Source organism: Phocoena sinus, chromosome 4, assembly GCF_008692025.1.
Source record: "Phocoena sinus isolate mPhoSin1 chromosome 4, mPhoSin1.pri, whole genome shotgun sequence".
Classification (NCBI taxonomy): domain Eukaryota; kingdom Metazoa; phylum Chordata; class Mammalia; order Artiodactyla; family Phocoenidae; genus Phocoena; species Phocoena sinus.
Genome location: NC_045766.1, coordinates 2,914,457 through 2,938,944, shown reverse-complemented (window position 1 = coordinate 2,938,944; position 24,488 = coordinate 2,914,457). Strand labels below are relative to the sequence as shown.

The 24,488-nt window shown below is 45.9% G+C and overlaps 1 protein-coding gene across 2 annotated transcripts in view; it reads left to right on the top strand.

The window, feature by feature from the left end:
• The window catches only part of UBE2E1 (ubiquitin conjugating enzyme E2 E1), a 77,029-nt gene extending 53,939 nt beyond the window's left edge, over positions 1-23,090 (top strand). Inside the window, exons 4-6 of one of the 2 annotated variants that reach the window (XM_032630462.1) lie at positions 19,291-19,423; positions 21,115-21,262; positions 22,301-23,090. In XM_032630462.1, the coding sequence (XP_032486353.1) occupies positions 19,291-19,423; positions 21,115-21,262; positions 22,301-22,398 (379 nt within the window). In that variant the 3' untranslated portion in view covers positions 22,399-23,090. Of the gene's footprint in view, positions 1-19,290; positions 19,424-21,114 lie in introns of both variants that reach the window. The other variant, XM_032630461.1, reaches the window with a different exon arrangement.
• The last annotated feature ends 1,398 nt before the right edge of the window (positions 23,091-24,488 follow it).

Here is a 24,488-nt window from a genome sequence, read left to right as displayed (position 1 = left end):
GAACTGTGTGGGGGGCCCACTTTGCTTTCGCCCATCTCCTCTGACGGCTCACCTGGCACTGTAACTGCCATGGCAGTAGGCACCAGCTCTCACGCTCTCATGACTCTTGTAAGAATTTGTATCCCGCGTAATATTGAACAGCTGTTCGTGACTAAACAGGTGTTTAAACGGGCTGTACGTAAGACGCAAGACGCGTTGGGATTGTTTACGTTCTGCCCTCACCGCCCCACGCCCGGAGGCCCTGACTGCCAGAGCCGCTGAAATCTTCCTCCGCTTCCTGCTGAGGAGCCGCCTCTCCCCCAGAAACGCCTCTCCCCCAGAGCCGCGTCCTCTGTGTCACATCTGTGTGCTCAGAGCACACGTGCCCGGGTCTCCTGAAGAGGAGGGTGGCTCCGGCAGCTGTCCCCGCGGCTCCCGGGTGCCGTCACCCTGCCTGAGTGCACGCACGTTCCTCCCCCAGGTCGGGTTTCCGGGGCGTCGGGACTGCGCTCTGGGGGCCGGTGACCAGCCGAAGGCCCTGGTCTTGTTTCGTCTTTGCAGCCGTGCCTGTGCGGGTGCACCGTCCCCTCAGCGCCCACTGACAAAGCTGGCTAAACGTCCCGAGTTGATGTGGGTGTTCTTTTATCTCATGCTGATGCCGTGTGGACCGTGCCTGTTTGTGAGTCTTTAAACTTGTGAGCCCTGGTTCTTAATCGGAGCACAACCCTATCGAGCTGTCAGATAAACTGATTAAAAGTATTCATTTTGCTTAAAAGTGTTTCCTTCCAATATCTGCTTTATTTGCTATAAGGCACAAACCCATTTAAATAAAACCACAAACGCATTTAAATAGGGTTTTTAAAGGAATGCTAAACCTGATATTTTTTAACTTCTTGAAATAAACATAGTGCCCAAAATAGCATGTTCACTATATTTTTTAACTATTGCAAGCAAATCAAACAAGCATATAGCTAATAATTTTCTGAGCTAAAATCAGGGTGTGTAGTTTTCTGAAATGTTAAGGTATTAAATGTACAAAGTTATATACATAAACTCAACATTTTGTTTTTTAGCAAATAAAATGACTTAACCAAGTGGTAGTTAGTACCTAACTACCAGCACTACCATGTAGTTAGTTAACTAAGTACATGGTAGTGCTGAGAAAGGTGCTTGGGATTTTTAGTCAACAATACTGCGGAGAAAGAGGCTGGGAAGGCTGGGGAGAGACAGTTTGGATTCTGTATTTGTGTGTGTGTGTGTGTGTGTGTGTGTGTGTCTGTGTGCGCGCGTTGATCAGAGGATCTGTGCTTTATCGGTAACCCTTCAGGATTGTTACTGTGAAGTACTTCCCCAGAGACAATTCTGTTCTCGCTGTCGCTGCTCTAATCCAGGTTCTTAGGTTCCCATAGCCTCTTAGTTAGGCGCTCTGCTTTGTTCATTGAAGGTTGAATGTGTAGCTTCCGATTTCTAAATAGGTTGATGTTTTCAGTGTTTGGGGTTTTCTACTTCTTAAAACAGTGACTTTTTTCACTACACTCCTGTAGGCAATGCAAAGCTATTAAAATCTAAATTGCTTGGTAGGTATTTAAGGTCCTTCGTGATTGGTTCTTCTCATTTAGTCTCTCCAGCTCCATTTTCAGCTCCATTCCTGCAGGAGACGCACATCACACACATGTCTGTACCATAAGTTCTCCATTTCGGTAACCCCTCCCCTGGAAAAAAAGCCTAATTGGGCTCTCTAAGCATAACTTAGATACCACTACACTATGGAACCTTCCCAGGTCTCCCTAGAAGGAACTTATGTACCATCTCTGTTCCTGTTTCTCATTTTTGTTTACCATTTTAGTTTGCGTTTTACTATATGTGGTACAGGGTGCATTAAACTGTATGTAGTGAATCCATGATGTTAAGCCAGTATTTTATGCTTAATTTCTTGTAGTTAAGTGGATGATCCTTTGGCAAAATAGCTCACACACACACTGTTGTACTTGGAGGGCCTTGAATCGGTAAAAAGGAGCTCTGTCACATGGTTTTAAAGTTTTTGGTTTTCCTTTCCATCTTTTCTTGGTTTTTAACAACATAGTTTAATATTTCTTTAAGGTATGTTTCAAAGGAACGACTGTTCCCAGCAGCTTTCCCCATGTTTAGCTTTCCAGAGGCAGCTACTTGCGCCTCTTGAGCTGGTTATTTTGCTGTTCACCTCCCCATTTTTAGGTAGTATGTCCAAATTGACTCGCTGTTTCAATTTTTGGCAGTAACTCATTCACAACAATGAATGGTGATGATTTAGTTATTTCCTCCCCAGCTACCCCCCATACTCTTTCTGTTTATATCTTTTGTTTATATTTTGATATACGCTGTATATCAAAATATCCCTGTGTATATTACGTGAACATTATTCACAGCTGTACGTGGTACTGTGGACCACGGTAGCAAACTGCGATTACTTTTTTCACCTGCATAACCTTTTCCCTCCTCTGGAGTTAGTTTTTCTCTCTCTCGTCTTCTCTTTCCCTCTCCACCCCAGAGCTTTCCATACTTACCACTTCACATGCTTTCATGATCTTCTACATCTCCTGAAAAGACAGGCAGATGCATTGGGTAGTTTATGAATTTCATGATTTTTTTTTTTTTTTTTGCGGTACATGGGTCCCTCACTGCCGTGGCCCCTCTCGCCGCGGAGCACAGGCTCCGGACGCGCAGGTTCAATGGCCATGTCCCATGGGCCCAGCCGCTCCGCGGCACGCGGGATCCTCCCGGACCGGGGCACGAACCCGCGTCCCCTGCATCGGCAGGCAGACTCCCAACCACCGCGCCACCAGGGAAGCCCGAATTTCATGATTTTGGAAGAAGTCTCTCCTGGAGCCTCCTGACCTGCTCCGGTCTAGACAGACGACACTAAGTCTACACACAGCAGTCGCGCCGGGCTCTTCACATGGTCTTTTGGGGGATTCTCTCTACTCTCCACTCTCCATTGAATCTTGTTTCCTTTCTCTTTCTTCTTCACTCACTCCCAGTGTTGCTGTGGAAATCCAAAGTCAAGCGGATTGATTCATTGTACCTTATCTTTTTTCCTCGCTGAGTACTTGATGTGTCTGTTTTCCCCAAGTGTACTGTGCCCTTTCAATCTGAAAACTTAAGTCCTGGGAAGTTTTCTGAAGTTACGTTTCATGCTCCTCTCTGTTTACTCCTTTCGGATCACTGTTAAATCTATTCAAATCTTGGACCCTCTTATGATCCTTTAATTTTTATATGTTTTCTCTCCTAATTTTTACCTGTCTTTTTTCTACTTTCTTGGAAGATTTCAACTTTACCCTTCATTACAGTTTTGAAGTCTTTTGTTTGCTTGTTTTTAATTTCCAAAGGCTCCTTTTCTTCTCCCCCTGCCCCGTTTTATTGAGCTGTAATTGACATAAACACTGTGTTAGTTTAAGGTGTACAGCGTGATGCGTGATGTATGTGTATATTGCATACTGTTTACTATGAAGAGTTAACATCCATCACCACACACAGTGACAGACTTTTTCTTGTGACGAGAACTTTTAGGATCTACTTTCTTAGCAGCTCTCGAACATACAGTATTGTTGACTGTGGTCCTTGTGACTTATTTATTCTGTTATTGGAAGTTTGTGCTGCTTGACCACCTCACCCATTAATCCCACCCCTTTGTCCTTTCCGAACGTTGTTTCGTTTTAGCCATGTTCTTCTTTCATTGATGCAGTATCTTCTGTCTCTCTGGATATGAACGATAAGTTTATTTTGAAATTTCTTTTGTCATTTCTCTCGTCTCTGACTGGCCACCTTGCAGTCTGTCTTGATCTTTGTTTGCCATGTGAGAGGAGCCGCGCCCCTTGGTTCTGTTCCTGTCCGAGGTCCTCCCCCGGCCATCCCTGCTGCCCTGGCGCCCAGGAGGAGGGCTGGGGTCTTGCTTTCTGGCCCGCGGCGGGTGCGGAAGCTCCCTTCAGCTCAGCATCTACCTCTGCCCTCGGCCAGGGTAGGTCCCCTGCTTCAGAGACCCTCAGTTTTAGCCTCTCCAGAAAGTAAACTGCAGTCCGGCGGGATTTCTGTCTCTGTGTAGCAATGACTGTGACTTGAGCAGCTCAGAACAGTGCACACATTCAGTACTGTGGTGAGTGTGGGTGTGGAGTTGGGGCACCGCGCTCCTGGGTCCTGGGTTCAGGGTCTCTGGAGGCCGCGGTCGAGGGTGCCCGGGGTCCTCTTCCAGCTCACGTGGCCGGGAGAGAGGTCGGCTCCTGCCGCCGTGGCACCAAAGCCGCCGCTCCTTCCAGGCCAGCGGGGGAGCCTCAGTCTTAGGGGAGCCGGATGGAGACACGGCCTGACCCGGGCGGTGGCGCCCACCAGCGTGGCCTTACTCTGCGGGGAGGGACGGTGCTGCCCAGCTCGGGAGTGGCCTCACAGCCGGTCTTGGGACGCAGCTGCCGCTTGTGTGCACTTCACCCGTCCTCACCGCACAGCCTGTCCCTGCCCCGCCCTGCCCTTGCACAGGCGCCACGGCGCCTAGTCTTCTGGGGGCTTTACGTGGGTCACTGGGCTTGATCTCAGCCTCCCGACCGCCGCTGTAGGATTCAGTCTTGGATGCCAAATCCTTGACCACTTGGCTATTTATTTGCCTTCTTGCTTCCAGACTTCTGTTGGCCCCATCTTCGTAGGTTTTTGCCTTTTTAGGAAATCCCTTTCCGGTTCTGTGGGTGGTGCTTGAAGAAGGAATAAATGTTGGTACATGTGTGCAGTCTGCCATCTTGATGCACATGTTCTGAGACAGCCTTTTCCCTCCTCTGGTCCGGCACTTAAATTAGGTTTGGGTTGGTTTTTTTTTTTTTTCTCTTCCATAAAAGAAGGGAAAAATGAGAAATTAAAAATTTCCCACTTCAGGGGCTTCCCTGGTGGCGCAGTGGTTGAGAGTCCGCCTGCCGATGCAGGGGACACGGGTTCGTGCCCCGGTCCGGGAAGATCCCACATGCCGCGGAGCGGCTGGGCCCGTGAGCCATGGCCGCTGAGCCTGCACGTCCAGAGCCTGTGCTCCGCAATGGGAGAGGCCACAGCAGTGAGAGGCCCGCGTACTGCAAAAAAAAAAAAAAAAAAAAAAAAAAATTCCCCACTTCATATTTGTCTATTCTTTAATCTTATTTTCCAGTCATGTATGTGGGCTAAGTCTTAGCACGCATTACGTGCCCCTGAGCGAAACTCCTCACCTTGGGCTTGGAGCAATTGCCGCCTCTTCTCTTAATCAGAATCTTGCCTTTTGGCCTTTTCTGTAAAACTTATCCTGAATAGATAGGCATATCCTTCAGCAGTTAGTTCTCTGAGCGTATATCTCATATAAAATTGGAAATCACTAGCTGACATTTTTGGTAGGACCCTTTTCTGTTTGGGAAGAATGCCCTTTGGTATTAAATGATTAGAATCATTGTAGGAGGCAACTGATGCTAACATGAGGAAGCGCATATGTGCGCTGCATGTGTTCATTTACGGGCCAGAGTGTCGGCTGGCCAGTGGCCCCTGGTGAAAGTCCCAGTACTGGATGTGTGAGACTTGGGCAGCCGTGAAATGTCACATGTGAATGCTACACCTGGGCGTCTTTAGCAGCTGCTGCAGTACCTGACTCGATGAAAGCTTTTATCTCTGCTGCTCAACCAGAAGGCGTGTGTAGCTAGCAGGACAGAGATTCGGCTGTGACATTTCGCAGTGGGAAAGAAACCAGACCCTCCCCTCCAAGTCCAGCCTTGTACTTTTGAGTTATAGGGCATAGCCTCGCTCATTCAGTCTCTCAGCCCTTTGCAAATATAAACAGCCTTCTTCCACTTCTGTCCTGGCCAGCTGGGGCTGAGCAAGAAGCCAGCGACTCTCCAAATGCAGTACATAGCTGTGCTCACATCCTGACCCTGTGATTTCCTGGTGGTTCTGAGTTGCAGTGGAGACGGAACAAGGAGGCTGCAGGGGCCCCGGCTTCACAGAGCACTGAGCAGGGGTGGTGGGTGTTGTATCCTCAGGCGGGGGTTGACCTGCCTCTCAGTGCAAGTCAGTTCGGTGATGGCCGGCCCTCCTGGTGCCGTGTGAGCTGGAGTGGAGTGGATCGGAGCTCCGGCACTGTGTCTGGGACCAGACGAACTTCTCAGCTGCGGAAGTAGGTGTCACGTTCTATCCCTGCTTTTTAGCTTTTGTCTTCGCCTGAAGAATTGCGTTTATTTCTTTTTTCTCTTTGCAATTTAGGAGCATAACATTTGGACTGTTCTTCAATTGAACTGATTCTTGTTTCCCACAACCATCTTTGGTTTTCATTAAGCGGGGGGTTCTCATCATTTTTGGAGTTGTCACGTCATCAGCAAAATCCCCTCTCTCCACACTAAGTAGGTACTGTGTGGTGTGTATGTATTTCCAGTTAATTCATTTCTACAAATGAAATGAATCAGTTTTTGCTTTAAGAAATTTTAATAACACCTCTTAGCAGATCACAGGATTTTCTTGTTCCTGTTTAATTCCAGCCTCCATCCAAATGAGAAAGAGAAATAAAATAATAAGGTAGGAGAGGCAGACTAGTAAATGTGATTAAATGAAATTGGTGGTGAGTCTGAAGACAGATGATTTTATCAGAAGCTCCATGGGTGTAGTGGAAAGAATATCAATGTAGGAAAGCCTGGATTGCATTGGCCAGAACTGTGACTTTCTAGCTTTAGGACTTTGTACAGGCACATACATCGCTTAACCTCCTGAATCTGTTTCCCCATCTTTAAAATGGGGATAATGCTACCTTTCCTGATACAGAAGGTTTGGGTAAAGATCGAAAACGTCAAAGTTTATGAAAGAATTGTGGAAATGATAATGTTTCTCTGCAAATGTTGGGTGTTTTTCTGCTTTTGATTTATGTTGGTTCTTGGAGTGGAATTTTAAATGTGCATATATTAGGTTAGAACAAAACCGATACCTAGTAAAATTCTGGAGAATTGAATTCAAAACATTATTTTGCTTGTTATACTTGGATAAATTTCTGTCTGCTTATTGAGGAGTACTTTGCATACAGTTAAATCCACCCACTTCAGAGTCTTTCATGTTTTTGACTCTTTAGGTACACTGAGTACTTAGATAGATATTTAGGTAAATTGAACAGGATCATCTTAGCTAACAGTCAGTATGTGGTATGTGTATGCCGAGTGGTCTATCAGATCCCCCTGCCTTGATCTGAAAAGTGTTTGCTTCCTGCTGTTGGTGTGTATGTGAGCTGCTTTGGTTTACACTGCTGTGGGGTTTGTAATCTCTCGCTGAACTAGTCTAGTGTCTCAGCTCCTGGTTGGGGGCGCGGTGCAGAGGAGAGGCTAAGAGGGAGCCCTGAGTTGAAGGGAGGAGGGAGGAGGACAGGCTGGCGGCGCCCGTCGGTCTCCAAGCTAAAGGTCGGGGAAGCCTCTGTCATAGGGCTGTAAGTTGGAGGCAGGAGCGCTCACAGTCATTTCCTGTGAAAGACTATTTTACATATTCACCCGAAGGTGCAGTAAGTCAGTGGGTCCCTGTGGAAAATGTCCTTGGGCTCTGAAGAGCAGGCGTGAATTCGTCTGAAGTCTCTCTACGACTCTGTTCTAAACCACAGGCTTTGAAAACTGGGCCTCAGTAGCCCAGATGGAGGACCCCCATCCCCTAAACCCTTAAAGGGCTCGCTTTCTCCTCAGAAGCCCTGTTTACCCCAGGGTAACCACAGTTAACTTGCCTTCTCTGTTACTAGGTGGGTTAGATTCCATTTCTTCTTCTACCCTTTGTAGAACAGTAACACACTGTAATCATGAAAGTTAAAGATGATCGTTTTTAAAAATCCCAGTAATTTAGATCTGTTTAAAGGAGAAAATAAATCCCCCGTCTCTCATCCTGCAGGTGTAGTCACTATTAACAGTTTGGTTGTATGGTATGTCTTATAAAAAATGAGATTGCTTTACATACTGTTATGGAACCTGCTTTTTCAGTTACGTACATTATGGATTTCTTTAAACCCTGTTCAGGATGCATACTTCATCTCATTTAAGAGCTGTAGAGTGTACCATTATATGCTTTACCACGATTTATTTAACCTATCTTCTAGTGATGGTTCAGCTCGTTCCAAATTTTTATTTATCATACATAAGGTTCTTATAAATATCCTAATACTATAGCCATGTGCACATGTCCAGTTATTTCCTTAGGTTAAGTTCTGAGAAGCAGAATCTCTGTGTCAAAGGGTATACTGGATTTATATTTGAATATCTTATACCTAATCACAGTCTAAAAGAGCTACTAATTTACTGTCCCACAAACAGTGGAAGTGAGCACCTGTTTCCTCATAAGTTAACACAGAAGGTTTTCAGTGTTTTAAATTTTTGCCAGTCCTTAGAGGTAAAATGTGTCTCATGTTTAATTTGCATTTCTTTGAGTCTAAGCAAGATTGACAGTTTGTTTATTGGCCATATGGGTTTCTTTTGAGAAATGCCTGTGTACTTTAATCCATTGCTGTTAGTATGTTCAGCGTTTTCCCAAAGTCAGGATATTAACCCTCGATCACGTACCCCAGCCTTTGATAAACTGTTGATGACATCTTTCTCTTAAGGGTCTTCGGTTTTTGTGTAGTCACATATGTTCATCTTTCCCTGTGTGTGTGTGTAACTTCATTGGTGTCTCAGCCTTGGTTCCCGCAGAAGGAGACTCTTGAGATGAGAATTCGAGCACAAGTAGTTTTTGTAGTGTAAGGAACAAAGGTAGAGGTGGGGAGTGAGACGGAAGGAAAGACTGCCCGTGAAGGACGGACACCTACTTGCCAGCTCCCACCGTGCGAGGTGCCGAAGGGGACACTGGAGAACTGTCCCAGCCAGCACTCCGCCGATGGCTGAGGGTGCTCTTGAGGAAGTGTTCAGTAGTTTATTCCTGCCTTACGAGAACATCGCAAACTAAACGCTGTGAAACAGCTACCAGCATGTGTGTCTGCAGGCTTCCTGACGGCTGTCGGCCGGGCTGCGGAGGCTCGGGCCTGAGGGCTGGGACGCCGAGCCTTCCCAGGCCTCCCGCGCTTGCTGCGGTTTGTCCGCAGCGTCCCAGTGTTCAGGTGCCCGTTAGTTCAGGTTTTCCTAGATGCACAGAGAGAGTGCCAGACAGCTGCGGCGGAGGGGGGTCTCACCACCAAAAGAAAGGACCCAGCTTGGGGAGTCTCGCTGTGCCACTTAGCTGTCACTCTGACCGGCCCTATTCAGAGGGAGGGGAATTGGACTCCGCCGCTGGGAGCGGTGTCAGAGGATGGGTGGATTGTGTTGTACAAGTGCCACAGGTTGTTACTTAGCTGCACTTCCTGCCTGCTGGCCCCGACCGAGCAGCTTTTAGGCACCAAGTCGCAGACGGGCAGCTGGGAGTGGACCGGAGCCGGAACGGCGAGGCAGGAGGCTGTGCATGAGACACTGGCGGCCTCTGTGCAGGGCGGCAGGTTGAGAGGTCCCCAGCCCCACATAGCAGACTCCTCGCTCACATTGCTTTCTAGTTCCTGTTGAAAGCTCTTAGGGTGTTTTCTGTTTTGTTTTGTTTTTTAAATATCTGATGGGAGTAAGAGTCAAACACTTATTTTAGTGGTTAGCCAATTGTGCTAATATTATTTTAAAATAATCTACCCAACAGTTCTCAAACTTTTTAAAAAGTTTCAGGACCCCGTTACGTTCTTAAAAAATTATTACGAATAGCAACAAAGCTCTTGTTAATAATTATGGATTTTTGCTGCATTCAAAATTATAGCTGAAACATTAAAAATATTAATAGTTCGTTTAAAAATCATAAAAGACAGGTTCACATGTAACTCTATTTTCCAAATCTAAAAGAACCTAGAAGAGTGACAGTGTTTTATATATTTGCAAATTGCTTTAATGTCTGACTTGAGAAAACAGCTGGATTACCCTATCTGCTTCTGCATTCAGACTGTCCCCGTATCACCCCTCGTGCAGTCTCAGGAAAACTTCACGGTGCAAATGGGGGAGATAGAGAGGGAAGAAAGGCCAATCATGTGTTAGAATTAGGAAAGTAGTCGTGCTCTGTGGGCCTGTTGAAGGGGTCTCGGGGAAACTGCCGATCTAGTCGTTTTGCCTGATGATGTCAACGCCAGCTTGAGCCGAAGGCGTTTTTACCCTCCAAACCCACCTGGGTTCTGTGCTGAGGGAAGAGGTAGGGGCTGGACCTAGGATGGGGAACACCTGCTTGGGGTGTTGTACTCAGAGTCCCAGAAAGAGGGTGCAGGTTGAGGATGGAGACCCAGCGGCAAGATTGCTAGAAGTCGGAGACCGCGGGGGAGTCTGCTCCAAACTGATGGGCCAGTGCAGGAATGTGGTCTGAGATCCCCTCATACGTTGATTAACCATGTAACCTCCAAAGTGGAACACTTTAAAGGACAGTAAAAATTTTAAATTATTATTAAATAAAAGCTGTATCAGACAATAAAATAATTATATAATTCACACCACGTAATAAGCGACCCCAAAAATCCCCTGCAGCAGGATAGTTCAGGCAAGTCTGTCTCTGGTGGATGGTGAGCCTCGTTTCGTGAGCACTTCCACTTAATGTCACTGCCCACGTTTCCCACTGTGAGGCCGTCCCCTGCTTGCCCACCTGCAGCCGGAGGTGGCCAGCAGCTGTAGAGTGGAGCCTGCGCAGAAGGTGATGAGAGTGAGTGGATAGGAAACCTTTCTGAGAGAGCGCTGCAGCCAGAGATGTGTTCCAGAATCTCTTCTTGGGATTGAGTGGAACCTGGTAAGTTCTTTGTTGAGAATTTTGGTGTCCTTTAAATAGCTCTTCCTTGTGGCACTGTTGCTTTTGAGCGTCAGTGCTAAGGTGTGGAGCGTACAGGTGTGAACAAGTGTGCCTCATCCCCCCAGAAGTCTAAATGAGAGGCTCTCTTTCCCCCCAACTGCCTCTCATTTACCCACAACAGAGTCACCATCCCGACAGGTGAGCTGGTTGTGCTCAGTAGACCCTGTGGACTGATGAGTGTAAGAGCCAGACGAATATAACTGATTTCTGTTTACAGTCGCCCCTTGAACAACGCAGTGGTTGGGGGGTCCCAAGTGTAACGTTCGACTCCCCCCAGAACTCAACTACTAATAGCCTGCTGGTGACCGGAAGCCTTACCAATAACATCGACATCGATCAACACATATTTTGTATGTTGTATGTGTATATACATTTATTTTATGCCTTCGTGACATACCTAATTTGTCCTTAATTTTTTCGATGTTTCTAGGCTATGCAGTTCGGCTGCGAGTTTTTTTCAAGCTGTCGCAAATCCCCCCAGATTTTTTTTAATATATTGATTGAAAAAAATACATAAGTGGACCCTCACAGTCAAAGCTCGTGTTGTTCAATGGTCAGCGGTACTCAGCAGTTTTACATCAGTATATGCTGATGTAAGCACTGCACCTGAAAACTCAGGACTCAGCCACGGGACTCTACGGCTTCTTTCAGTGGCAATAGAGGAGTAAGAGCCTTAGAACTTGACCTGCTCTGACCATTTCTCTTACCTCTCTGGGGAAAAAAACCAAATTAGAATTGTTCTAAGTCAGGCTTGTGTGGCTCCTGCAGAAAAGAGCTCTAGGCTGATCCACTTTAATCCTGAATAGCACCTGTTTAACGTGTTATAGGAACACGGCTTGTGAGACACGGGGCGTGCTGATCTTTCAGTTCTCTGCACTCTTTCCTGTGTCGTTCTCCCTGCCTCCCCAGTGTGATGTTCTAGTCCCTTGACTTGGGACTAGTTTATCATTTCACTTGCTCGCTACCTACCCCGCACTCTATACCCAAGAGTTCAGAAGTTAAAGCACGATTCTTGGCTCAGTTAACTAAAAACTCTCATTACTCAGCCGTCCCCCGTTGGGAGTAAGGAACCCCTGAGGGCCATGGTTTTTTAGGTCTGCAATTCTTTCACTATCCCTAAGGGGGTCTCTTTCAAATTATCTTGAAACTAGTTTTAACTAATTTTCTTTTAAAAATTGTGTCTTTATGTGCATCTGATTTTTTTCAATATTGGAATGTGAATTTCCAGAAGGACCTGTGGCTTTTTTCTAAAGCAGTTGTGTAAGATAAAACTATAATCGAATGGCTAGCTGGGCAGGATTGAGCTTTCGTGGTGTTTTGTTATTTCACCTAATTTGGAAACGTTGTCATATAACCCTAAACAGTGGTACGTATTTTGACCAGATAATTAAACACTGTTAACCACTATCAGGCCTACAGACCTGTAGTATGTGTGGGAAATTACTAATCTCTAGAGATTTACAATCTGATGTAAGAGAGGTCGTGCACCCACATAGCTGTAGCAGTCTGTGTAAATCATCCACAGACAAATCTGTTCTCTTGTGAGAACAGGACTTCGGGGGGCTTTGTGGGAAGGCTTCCTGGGGGACATGGATCGTGTTGTTTTCGATCCTGAGTTTGAGTTCGTTTCCCTCCCATATGTAGGAAAAGGTACCCGCTATTTGGACCCACTGTCTTCCAGAGTAACTGCCTAGACACACAGGATACCACTGATGTGAGTTCTTACCCATGTGGGCACCAGCTTTTCTGGCGAGTACTTTAGGTTGGCCCTTGGCCTAGAAGTTCTTCATGAGGGACAGTAGCCAGAACGGTGTGTGCGAAGCAGCCCTGCCTTGTCCTCGTGTGAGGAGGCCTCTCAGAGCTACCAGGAAGGATGCACAGGGGAGTGCCCCAATTCTTCATAGCGCTGCCCAGGCCGCGTCACTAGCCTGCTGGTCACTTGAGTGAGATCTGCTGATCTTTCGCGTTCCTTCTGCCACTCACTTCTAGGTTACGTGGTTACTGTTTTACGAAGGGGTGCCCAGGACAACACAGTTTTTGGTTTTGTTTTTATAAAATTCCTCTGGGTGTGTTAAGCAGATCTCACGGAGAAGGCGGCTTTCATTCCCTAGAGCGTCTGTCTGTTGAGAGGTAGTTGTGGGAGATGAGGATTCCCTCTGGTAAATTGATAAAATAGATTCATGCTATTTTATCGTATTCTTCTTGAATTTCTTAGGAAAAGGAGAGTAAATTAAGAATGGATTTTGAGTAGTATGCTTTGTTGTAGGGAGCGTAGATTTGATTGTGGATCTCTTCCTATAAGCATTTTCTGAGTTCTGTGTGTATGGTATTGATTTTACAGTCTTAACAGAGCAAGGCATCACCAGGGTTAATACTTGTTTCTTACTACAGAGGATTACAGACAGACAAGGAGAGAGCTAGATAATACAAATAAATGGTCCTCTGAGTCTAGAAGACTGGAGAGGAGAGTTGCTGTTCACTGCCTCTTAGTTTCTCCACAGCTGGCTTCTCAGGCTTCAACGCGGTTAGGCGTCGTCTGGAGTCTGTTAAAATGCAAATTCTGATGCCTTAGGTCTGGGGTGGAGTCTGAGAGTCTGCATTTCTAACAGACACCCAGGGGATGCTGGTGTTGCTTTATTCAGGGACCACATTTTGAGTAGCAAGGTCTATAGAACACTAGAACACGTGCAAATCTAACTTTTTTGGGTTTGTTTTGTTTTGGCTGAGCTGCCTGCCTTTGCCTTTGGGGATCTCAGTTCCCCCGACCAGGGATGGAACCTGGGCCACGGCAGTGAAAACGCCGAACCCTAACCACCAGGGAAGTCCCGCAAACCTAACTTATAATAATGACAGCCATATATGTTGAATGTTTTTTCTGTACCAGGCACTGAGCAGTGGGACGGAGACCAGAGGGTGGGCACTGGAGTCTGACAGTAGGGGTTCAAGCTGAAGCTCTTCTCTTTCCTATCTGATTTTGGGCACATTTTCTCTAAGGCAGGATTCTCAGCCTTGGCGCCGTTGACCTTTTGGCCAAGAGAAGTCTCTATTGCGAGGGCTCTCTGGGGCATCGTAGTATGTTGAGCAGCACCTAGCATCTACCCACAAGGTGCCAGTAGCGCCCCCCGCGCCCCATCCTGTTGTGACATCCAAAACTGCCTCGGAGGCAGCATCACCCCCCCCCGCCCGCCCCCGCCGTGGGGAACCACTGCTCTAAGGCTGCTGTTGAAATGGGGGAATTGGGGGATTTTGTGACGTGCGTGATGCACTTTACATAAGCAACTAGTTTTGCTTTATCGTGTCGCTCCTACAGAGAAGAGGAGGAAAGACACATGGACTAGCCAGTCCACAGTCTCTGCCGCATCCCGTTTCCTGGGGACTATCGTTGGATACTCCAAGCGCCAGTTCTTTATTTTTATGAAACGTTACTCATTGTACTGCGGGATAATAGCAGGGATTCCTTGGGATGTTTAGGTGGGAAGAACCGAGCTGGTAACCAGCTGGTCCTGAGCCCCTCCCCTTTCTCGGGGTGCGCCGGCACACGCTCCGGCCTGCTGCTGCCGTCCACACGGTCGCCTGCGGCGTGTTTCTTATCTTTCTGTCTCCGGACCTCTCATCCCTCACTTTTTTCTGGGGTGTGAGACTAGATAACTAAGTCGTCTTTCAGGATTATGCCTAAAAGAACATCTGAGTTAGGGTTTTCTATGTGTGTAAGCAAGGGTCATCTCTCCCAATAACAATTAAAAAATTGATCAGGTAGAAATACCATTTCTTAAAATCGATTATAATTTTTGCCTTGCTTTCAGGATATTCTTTATAAGAAATCGGTGATACCTTTTGAAAACTGAAGTGCAACTTTGGTTTCTAACTGTTGAAATGGCAGCTAAGTCTTTAATAAACTAATACTGAGGATGCGAATGGGGGAGGATGGAGAAAAGCATGATTTTAAGACAAAACAAAACGAAGCTTAAACGTTGGCTTGTGCAGTTTTCTTGGAGAAGTCGGTCCAGAGGGCACATTTAGATGCCAGTAGTTAGACTGCTCTAATGACAGTTTTTAAGAGTTGGTTTTATTAATTTCTTTGGATGATACCTTGAATGACTTGTTAATTACTTTTTATACTGTTCAGATTCTATTTAGGACCATATGTGCTAAGCGTTAGTTACACCCGTCAGCAGCTCTGTGCTTCGTGTAGCTCCCCAGAGAGTATCTGGGAGACAGGAGAGCTGCAGCGTTTAGCGGCCCTTCCCAGCGCTCACTGCTGGGAGGCCCTCGAAGGCGGGAGGCCTGGACCACGGTGAGTGCCTGCCAGCCGGCGGGCTTCATACGACCCCCGCTCCCACTGTTGATGGGTCCGTAGGGCATCAGAAACCACTACAGAAATAAGAAAATACTGTGTCAAAAGTAGAAGTTACTATCTATCATTTTTCTTAAAATGTTTACTGCGGCTGTATTTATTTTGACCAGAAGGGAAAAAACAGAATTAAGGGCACAGACAGTTCTTTCTTTTTGCCTTGTATAAGGGTTCTGTGTGTTACACTTTTTTTTTTTTTTCCCTTGTCTGTTCCGCGACCAGGGATTGAACCCCGACCCTCGGCAGTGAAAGCACGGAGTCCTAACCACTGGACCACCAGGGAATTCTTTTGAAAAGTGTTTGTGTTGCAGATAAATGTTATGTCCCTGTTTAACAGAATCTGGAAGGCAAAGGCATGGGCTCGTTTTCCCTTCTCAGTCTCAGCTGCCTGCAGAGATTCCAATCACAGTTGGGTTTCACTGTCTCCAAACAGGGATGTGTATTTTTTGTTGTTGTTCCCATCTTTCCTTAATGTCTTAGATTCAGTCCCCCCATCTCCCAATTCAGAAGTTTCCATCCCTTCTAATCACTTAGACTGATTAGATAATACTTCAACCGGTATTTAAAACTGGAGTTACGTTTCTTATTGTGAAACCAGAAGTATCTTCTGTTACAGGGAGGGGGTTGGAAGGCAGGGGAAGACATGTGCTGACCTGAGGGGTCCAGCCGGTCACTTTATGGAGGGAGGGGTGGGGTGCTTGGACACACTCCCCCCGGAACAGCCTCACGTAGCTTCTCCCTGACAGTGGCCTTCTGAGAGCCAGGGACTTGTGCCCTCGCCCCCTCCCGTGCCCCCCGCCCCCTGCCATGGGTCTGTCTACCCACCTTCTGGACAAGTAGAGCCCAAATTTTCCAGTGAGAATTAGAAGGAAGGGAAAAAAAAAGCAAAAGCTTTGCAGGCCCCATATCATAATTTTTGTTTTATTCTGTGATTAAGAAAATGCATAAGACGAAAAGCTACGTGGATTCATCCAATAACAGCCTCCGAATAGCTGAAGTTTTTTCAGGCAGCGTTGCTTGGTCTTCCCAGCGGGTTCTCAGACCCCTCACAGTAACTTCCAAGCCTCCTGGTTGAGGACCCACAGGTTAGGGATCTGTGCTGTTGAATCTCTTGCAAAGCTTTAGCATTTCAACTACATTGGATATTGTTTCACTCATTACTTTTCTTACTATAACCCACCTTCATTCTCCACTTTTTTGAAGCTTATGTTGTGTACTTGATTCTTGAACTCTCCTTCTCCGTACTTTTTTCTGAACTTTCAGGAAGGTTCACAGCCGAACTGAAAGCTGATTACAGACAAGTAGCGATCCTGATTTGGATTTCTAGCTGTATCACAGGTGACAAGCGTGAAATGTTAAAGCTCGCGTTCGCAGCTGATCGTCCTACTCCCAGTAACCTGTACGAGGGGGTCCCAAATGCAGACCACCTGCTCAGAGGTCCCCAGAGGAGCTTTTTAAATATGTAGATTCTCGGGTTTAAGCTCAGGAGGCCTGGGCTTAAAGGTCAGGAATCTGTAATTTTTAAAGTTCCATAGATTATTTTGATGATGAAATTTCTGTACAGTCATAAAATCTGCTTGTAGTAGCATGTTGTTAGACCTTTGATCTTCTTTTATCGTTTTTTCTGTACTAAGGGGCCAGCGGAATCGGGCCTCTGCGAACATATCCCCGCCAGGGTTGGACTGACTTTACTGTTACTTTTTTCTGGGTCTCTCAGCGTCACCAGGCTGACTGGGGAAAACAGTATGGCTGCTGATGCGCTAGTGTTCTGGGTGGCCTAGCTTCTGCTCTTGGCCTTGGTTCCTGTCTGTAAGAAGAGGGCTTCACAGTAAATGATAGCCTCTTGCCTTTAAGTCTTAGATGCCGTGAGTTCTTATCTAGTGGGATAAGAGAGAATAGTTTGTCTTTTTATCCGCAGCCTCTGTGTCAGTGTCGTCTTCATCTGCTCAGTCCACTTTTCAGTTAACTCCAGGCTGGTAATCAGGTATCATAGCTGCATCAGCCATGGTTTGTGGACTTTCTGTTCAAGTACATATGCTGGATGCAGACATATAAGCAGGGCAGCAAACTTCAGATGGCCAAGGACCAGTTCTAATCTCAGGCTATGAAGCAGCAGCAATCAGAGTTGCATCCTTTCACTTGGAGGGGTTACTGCATGTTTTTAGAGGGAGAGGGTGGGTTAAGAGTGCTCCCTACCTTGCACCTCCTGAGAACTGTGGTCAGATGTCGTGCAGAATCGGAAGTCGGCGAGATGGATTTAAACTCGAAGATTGGTGTCTGCATATACGTGTGACTTAATATTAGAGACAGTGTTAATTAAACGAGCTCTCTTCCCGTATCTGTCCAGTGTAAAACAGGTTTTTAATAGTTGTTGGGAATACCCATCACAAGGATATATTCAGGGACCATAGTATTTGAGCCAGTGGGAACAATCAGATAATTGGAAACGGAGGTGACAGCTGCCATTTAATGGGAGATTACTGTGGGCCTGTTGTTCTGCAGAGATAGTCACGCGCCCCCCCCCCCCAATATTATCAGTATTTTAGTTCTCAGAACATTCCTGTGAGGTGGGTGCTCTAAGCTGAGTAACTTGCTCGAGGTCACACAGCCAGCAAGTGCTCAGTGAGTGTCTGAACGATTTCTACCTCTTGACCAGTTTGGGCCCTAACCCTCCCCATTGGCCCCTATCCTTTGTCCATATCTTCTCCCTCCTTTTTTGCCACAGCATGTTTTCCCCCCGAACCTGTTTTCTTCGGGTTCTCTTTTACAAGCTCATTCCCCTAACCTATGTTGCTGTTGTTTCTCCCACTCCAAATTTCAGGTTGAAAGAAAAAAATCTCTGGTGGGTTTGAGGAAAGTATAGGGCCACAGGTAGGTTTTCTCTTTTCCTTTTTTTTTTTCCCCCTCTCCCTTCCTCTTCATCTCCTCTTTCTCTTAGAAGGACTTGAACCCTATCTCTAACCAGTTAGCAGCGGGCATGTTGAAGACAAGCAGTTCTTGTCTTGCGCGTTAGGGAACCTTGGCATCTAGCATCTGCGTTGGGCATGGGCCGTCCGTGAGTGTGTGGGGAGTGGATCCAGTTCACACCATAACGTTTGTTGAAAAGAGCCTTGCCTGCTCTGTAGAAATTATGCTGTGTATCCACTGGGATCTACAAGCCTCTCTAAGCGAAGACCTTTTGTTGTTTGGCCAAAACACACTGCTGTCCTCGAAGCGGCTGTTAATAGTTAGGCTTGAGCGTCTCAAGTGAAGCCGTGTCAGCGAAGCCGTCCACGCCGTTACACGTTACCCCGCGCTGCGGGCAGGTCTGTCTGCATCGGCACCAAGACCGTCACCCAGACTTGCGTCTTCTCTCTCGGTAGCGGAGCTTTACGCTTACTTGTGTGGACAGATGTGTTAGCTAGCCCTCGGAGGTCTTGCTTGTATTTTTGTTTATTAATATGCTTGACTGCAGAGCACTCTGTGAGCCGACACAGTGCTGTGGCTATGCGTGAAGAGCGCTGATCTCACAGGTGAGGGTAGCTTAACGTGTAGAGAGAGAACCTGATTGCGGAATCTAATGTGTGCAGAAGTGAAAACTGAATGACTGGTAACCGGATCCTTTGTCCCCCTCCTGCCCCACCCAGCACGGTTTCTGCTGTAAAGAGAACTGCAATCTGTTGGACTCCTTTTAGGGTAAGATTATGGAGAAACAAGGACAAGGAGGAAGAGCCCCAGGCAGAGGGTCAGAAAGGAAGCTTTGGTGCTTAAAATGGTCCTCAAAGATGATGTAGCCGTGAGCAAAACTTTGTCACTAATTTAATGAGTTCTGGTGTGCTGAGAGGCATTTCTCTTTTTGTAAAGTATCGTTTACGTTTACATTTTCTTATGATGTATCAAGGAGAGGGTTAGAAGTGAGGGGTTTATTGCTTCTTCACGGTTGAGAGGGCATAGACTGGTTTCAGCGTCCTTTTTTACCATATACTTGACCTAAGGCTTGTTGGAGGCCTGCATCAGAGGCCTGTCTGAAAGATACCTGTGTTTTGTGGAGAGAATCCACACACCAAACAAAAAGGAAGGAGAAGCGACCTTTCCCCCTTTGGGGACACACTGTAAACATGGGGATGCCCCGCCATCTACTCACCTTCTGGTGTATTATTTCACAGCGCTGGTCCCAAAGGCGATAACATCTATGAATGGAGATCAACCATCCTAGGGCCTCCAGGGTCCGTGTATGAGGGTGGTGTGTTCTTCCTTGATATCACTTTCACACCAGAATATCCCTTCAAGCCTCCAAAGGTAAGAAATTCCCCGATTTATGCTAAAATTTACATACTCCCATGAAAGGTTATTCAGGCTTTTAAAATTGAGTTGTTAATCGCAAAAAAATAGATTTCTGTTATATCTTGACAAATCTCTAAGTACACTTGAACATACACAAAACACTTCTTTGGGTTGACTTTGCCTCTTTTGGCATTTCTAAGAGTACGTGCTTTGTTTTGATGGGGCTTAAAATCCTGCTAATATTTACAGTAACACAGTCAGCAACCTGTAAATAATCCCCTATTTCCCACTCAACAGAAAAAGTTTCTGAACAGATAAAAACGGTGTCAGAATATCCACGCACTAAAGCAGTTAGAGAATCTCCTAGCAAACGAGCCTCGGATTCCGCTCCTTGTCGTCTTTTGGTCTTGTTCAGATCCTGCCCCAGGCTCGCGCTTTCTCGTCCAGGATGGGCAGGGGTTGCGCAGTCATTGTCTCCTGTAACTCTCAACACTGATTCTCATTCGCCCAGTCTTCTCGGGGATGGGGTGGACTGCTAGGGAAAAAGGTACAATTGCAGCCCAAGAGGTGACCGCCAGTCTGTCACTTAAAAAAAAAAAGTGGTAAAGTGATAGGGTTTTTTCACTTTTGAATGAGTCTGTGTATTTCACAAATAAAAAGTAGGAGACCAGACAAAGTAACCCAGGTTCGTGGGGCTGTTGATTCGTCTGCTGCTGTGGTCCTTACCCACTTGTAGCTCCTTACCTGTGGAGATTCCTTTTAAGTGAATTCTCTGATTTAGGTAGGCACGATTATCTGCAAGATCTGATATATAAAGGTCAGAAAAAGCTGAAACTTCATCTTCCAATATATTTTTCAGCCTTTTAGGTGTGTGATCATTGTTTGCTAAGCACTTTGTCTTTATGTACCCACTGTGTTTGTTTGAATTAGATTCTAAAGCTTGCTTTGAGGCCATGTAGTACTACCAGCTAACACAAGAGGTCAGCAATTAGCTGTTCAAACTTGGAAACGTTTGGAAAATACTTAATACATTAAAACTGCTAAAGATGAATTCAAGAACTATACAGGGAACTATATCCGATCTCCTGGGATAAACCATAATGGAAAAGACTATTTTAAAAAGAACGTGGGGCTTCCCTGGTGGCGCCAGTGGTTGAGAGTCCGCCTGCCGATGCAGAGGACACAGGTTCATGCCCCGGTCCGGGAAGATCCCACATGCCGCGGAGCGGCTGGGCCCGTGAGCCATGGCCGCTGAGCCTGCGCGTCCGGAGCCTGTGCTCCGCAACGGGAGAGGCCACAACAGTGAGAGGCCCACGTACCGCAAAAACAAAACAAAACATATATATGTATAACTGAGTCACTCTGCTGTGCAGGGATTAGCACAGCATTGTAAATCAACTATACTTCAATTTAAAAAAAAATATTGAGGTTACCTTGCTTTTTGTTGATGGATATTACTTTTTAAATGAAATTGAAAATCCCTGAGATTGTATCAGTGAACACTTTCTAATCTCAATTTCATGAAATAGTCTCTTACCCTATCTCTTATCAGCAGCCTTAGTTAAACTGTTTTAAAAACAGTTCACTTTTTAAAAAGACCAAATGTCTCTTTCTTTAAAAGTTTTAATTAGGACCATTTAATTGAAGAGGCAATGTAGTAAAATGTTTGCTGTTCAGATTTCATTTAACACTGTCTTGTTTTTTAGGTTACATTTCGGACAAGAATCTATCACTGTAATATTAACAGTCAAGGAGTTATTTGCTTGGACATATTGAAAGATAACTGGAGTCCAGCACTAACCATTTCTAAAGTCCTTCTTTCTATCTGCTCACTTCTTACAGACTGTAATCCTGGTAAGGTTAATAATTCTTTACCTTGTTTTATTCCTCCTCACCTGGAAAATGGTTATTTTCCACGTAAACTAAGATTTTCTAAAGATAAAGTCCAGATTTTATTTTTGAACGGGCTTTCAAGGGACAAAAACTCATTGCTTTTCAAAGCAAGCTCTTATCAAGAGTTCAATCTACTAGGTGAAAAATGCAGCGGACTTCACCATTACCTGACGTGTTCTAGCAACAAGGTGTTATAAACTGAAGACTTACAAAGATTGCCTTAGGTTTTTACATCTTCATTCTCTGCCCTTTACTTTTTTTCCCTTTTTGCGTGTTTCCCATACAGAAACGGCACGCACACTTGTGAACGTTGCGTCACCCACCCTCTGCCTGCGGGTCTGCTCAGCACCTGCCCACAACTGCTTACTGACGTGGCGTTGTTTCTCTGCTGTACACTTAGTGATTACCAGACCGTGGTTTCGTCTGGGCCTTAATTCCCTCTTATTAAAAACTTTTTTTCTAGATAAAGAAATATAAATGTAATTACTGAAGATTTTATTTAGGTTTCAGAGGAACACTGTACTTAATCGGAAGTACAGGTTTTGACCTGGCAGCTTTGGGTCTTTGCGGGTCAACAGAGTAGAGAGGTAAATAGCGTTCGCTTGCAGTAGCCCTGAGGACTTCACAGCGCTCAGTGTCACAAGTGGTGCCATCGAGCGGGTGGTCCTGTGAACACAGCTGGGTGTTCACTGCAGCCTAGGGCCTTGCGCGTTCCATGCCCTGACACGCAGGAGCAAAACCCTTCCCGTGGGGGTGGTGGTTGGGGGAGAGATGGAATGAACTAAGGAGAAGGGGCCAGACCGCGCTGTCTGGATCAGGATCCCCCTGCATCCATGCTGTTTTTTAAAGGCCAGGAGGAAAAGTATCCCAAATGGTGGAGTGGTTTGATCACAGCTACCCTGTCCATTTCCTCGCAAGCTGTCACTAGCTTATTTGCTGAAACTTAACAACAATGTTCCCTTTCCCTTCTTCGAAGTAACGTACATTCTTTTCTTCCAGCCGACCCCTTGGTGGGAAGTATTGCCACTCAGTATATGACCAACAGAGCAGAACATGACAGAATGGCCAGACAGTGGACCAAGAGATACGCTACATAAATTGGGTTGTCACAATTCTCTACATTCTTTGTCTGTCACAGAGAGAGCTGCTTATGATTTTGAAGGGGTGGGGGAGGGTGGGCGTTGGTGAAGAGTAGGGTATTTCTATAACAGATATTATTCAGTCTTATTTCCTAAGATTTTGTTGTAACTTAAGGTATCTTGCTACAGTAGACAGAATTGGTAATAGCAACTTTTAAAACCGTCATTAGTTCTGCGGTATGAGCTGAAGTGCAGTACAGAGAAGAATAGACGTTTGGGCTCAGTTGCTTGTAGTCTGTAAATCCGAAACAGCTTAATTTGTACAGGTCACACACCTGGCCATTTATGTAAAGTCCTTCCAAGACTACAGTCTTTTGTTTTAAAAAATTGGAATTTGTTTTCCCTTCTTGGAGGAGAACAGTGATATTTAACAGCTTTTAGAGACTGTCATCTCATATATACAATGGACACATGGCTATAAGACACCATAGAGGAAATATGAGTAGTTATGTACTTATTTTATATGCCAGTCTACTTCCTTGTGAAAAGATAGAGGTTGAATCAGGACTTGTGAAAACCTGTAGTAAAATACCTTAAGCTGTTAACTGTAAGGCGTGGAATAGGAGTTGCTCAGTGGATTGGTTCTATGTTGCGGACTGCCTAAGTCTGCATTTGTTACTGTGCTAATAAACAATATTAAAACCACCGCCTAACGCTGCTGTATTCATTTACTTCCTTTTGCCTTTTTTGTAGTTTCTTTCTTCTTGGTAGATCTTCGCTACTCAAACAGCCTAGAGGTAATGCAGACTGTACGTGCTGGTGTTGTCTACCCAGCACGTGTGTTAGGATTGGTTCGTTACTCTGGATTTATCCAACAGCCTTGCAAGATAGGTGCCTTAGGGAAGGTTAGATAATCTAACTCATATCTTGCAAAGGCAGAGTTCCGCTGTATCTTCGTCAAAGCATTTTCCAACTTGGAAGCGCTGTGGTGGTAAGTGCGTGCGTGAGAAGTGGGCTCTCATGGATAAACACCCCCCGCCACAGTGGAGGGAGCCTGGCAGGACCTAGGTGCACACACCTGCTCCAGGGAAGCTCGTCCAGGGCCCAGGGCGGAGGTACCTGCACTCTCAGGACACATTTAAAAAGAACACGGTCACTCCGTGTACTCACGGATCTAAGCTGCATTCAGCAGACGAGCAAACTGCAGCATCTATTATATTATTTTTAAAAAACTGTAAAAGTATCCATTAAAAAAAGAAAAAGAAAAAACAAAAAAAAAAAGCTAGAAGCCCAACACTGGGAGAGAAGGCAGGAAATGACCTGACCATATCTGAGTGACAATTGTTTTACCCAAAGAAACATGATGAGAAATTTTAAATAATTCTAAATCGGCTAGTGCGGTCGCCATGTAAGTAAGTTTTCTGTCTATCTTTATATACAGTAGTTCTTGGCTTGCACTCATTGAACTGAGCCAATTGAGTTTTTTTTTGTGTGTGGGAGGGGGGCCGCACTGGGTCTTCATTGCTGCACGTGGGCTTTCTCTAGCTGTGCCGAGCGGGGGCTACTCTTCGTTGCGGTGCGCGGGCTTCTCATCGCGGTGGCTTCTCTTGTTGCGGAGCACGGGCTCTAGGCGCGCGGGCTTCAGTAGTTGTGGAACGTGGGCTCAGTAGTTGTGGCCCACGGGCTCTAGAGCGCAGGCTCAGTAGCTGTGGCGCACGGGCCTAGTTGCCCCGCGGCATGTGGGATCTTCCCGGCCCAGGGCTCTAACCCGTGTCCCCTGCATTGGCAGGAGGATTCTTAACCACCGCGCCCCCAGGGAGGTCCCACCAAGTGAGTGAGTTCGAATTCACTGAACCGCGCCTTAAATGTATTCAAGATACTGCTATTTACTAGACGTTTTAACATTTCTTTGCTGGACAGCTTATCTCATACTTTATATTGAAAACTAATAGTGCACTGTTTTCACGGTCAAAACCACTAAGTAGCTTGCTTCCGACTTTACAGTTAGCAAAATTATTGTCAACTTGCTCAACACAGTCAGCCCCGCTACTCAGATCTTGCCAAAATCTTCAGAGAACCACAGCACAAACTCAGATACCTAACTAACT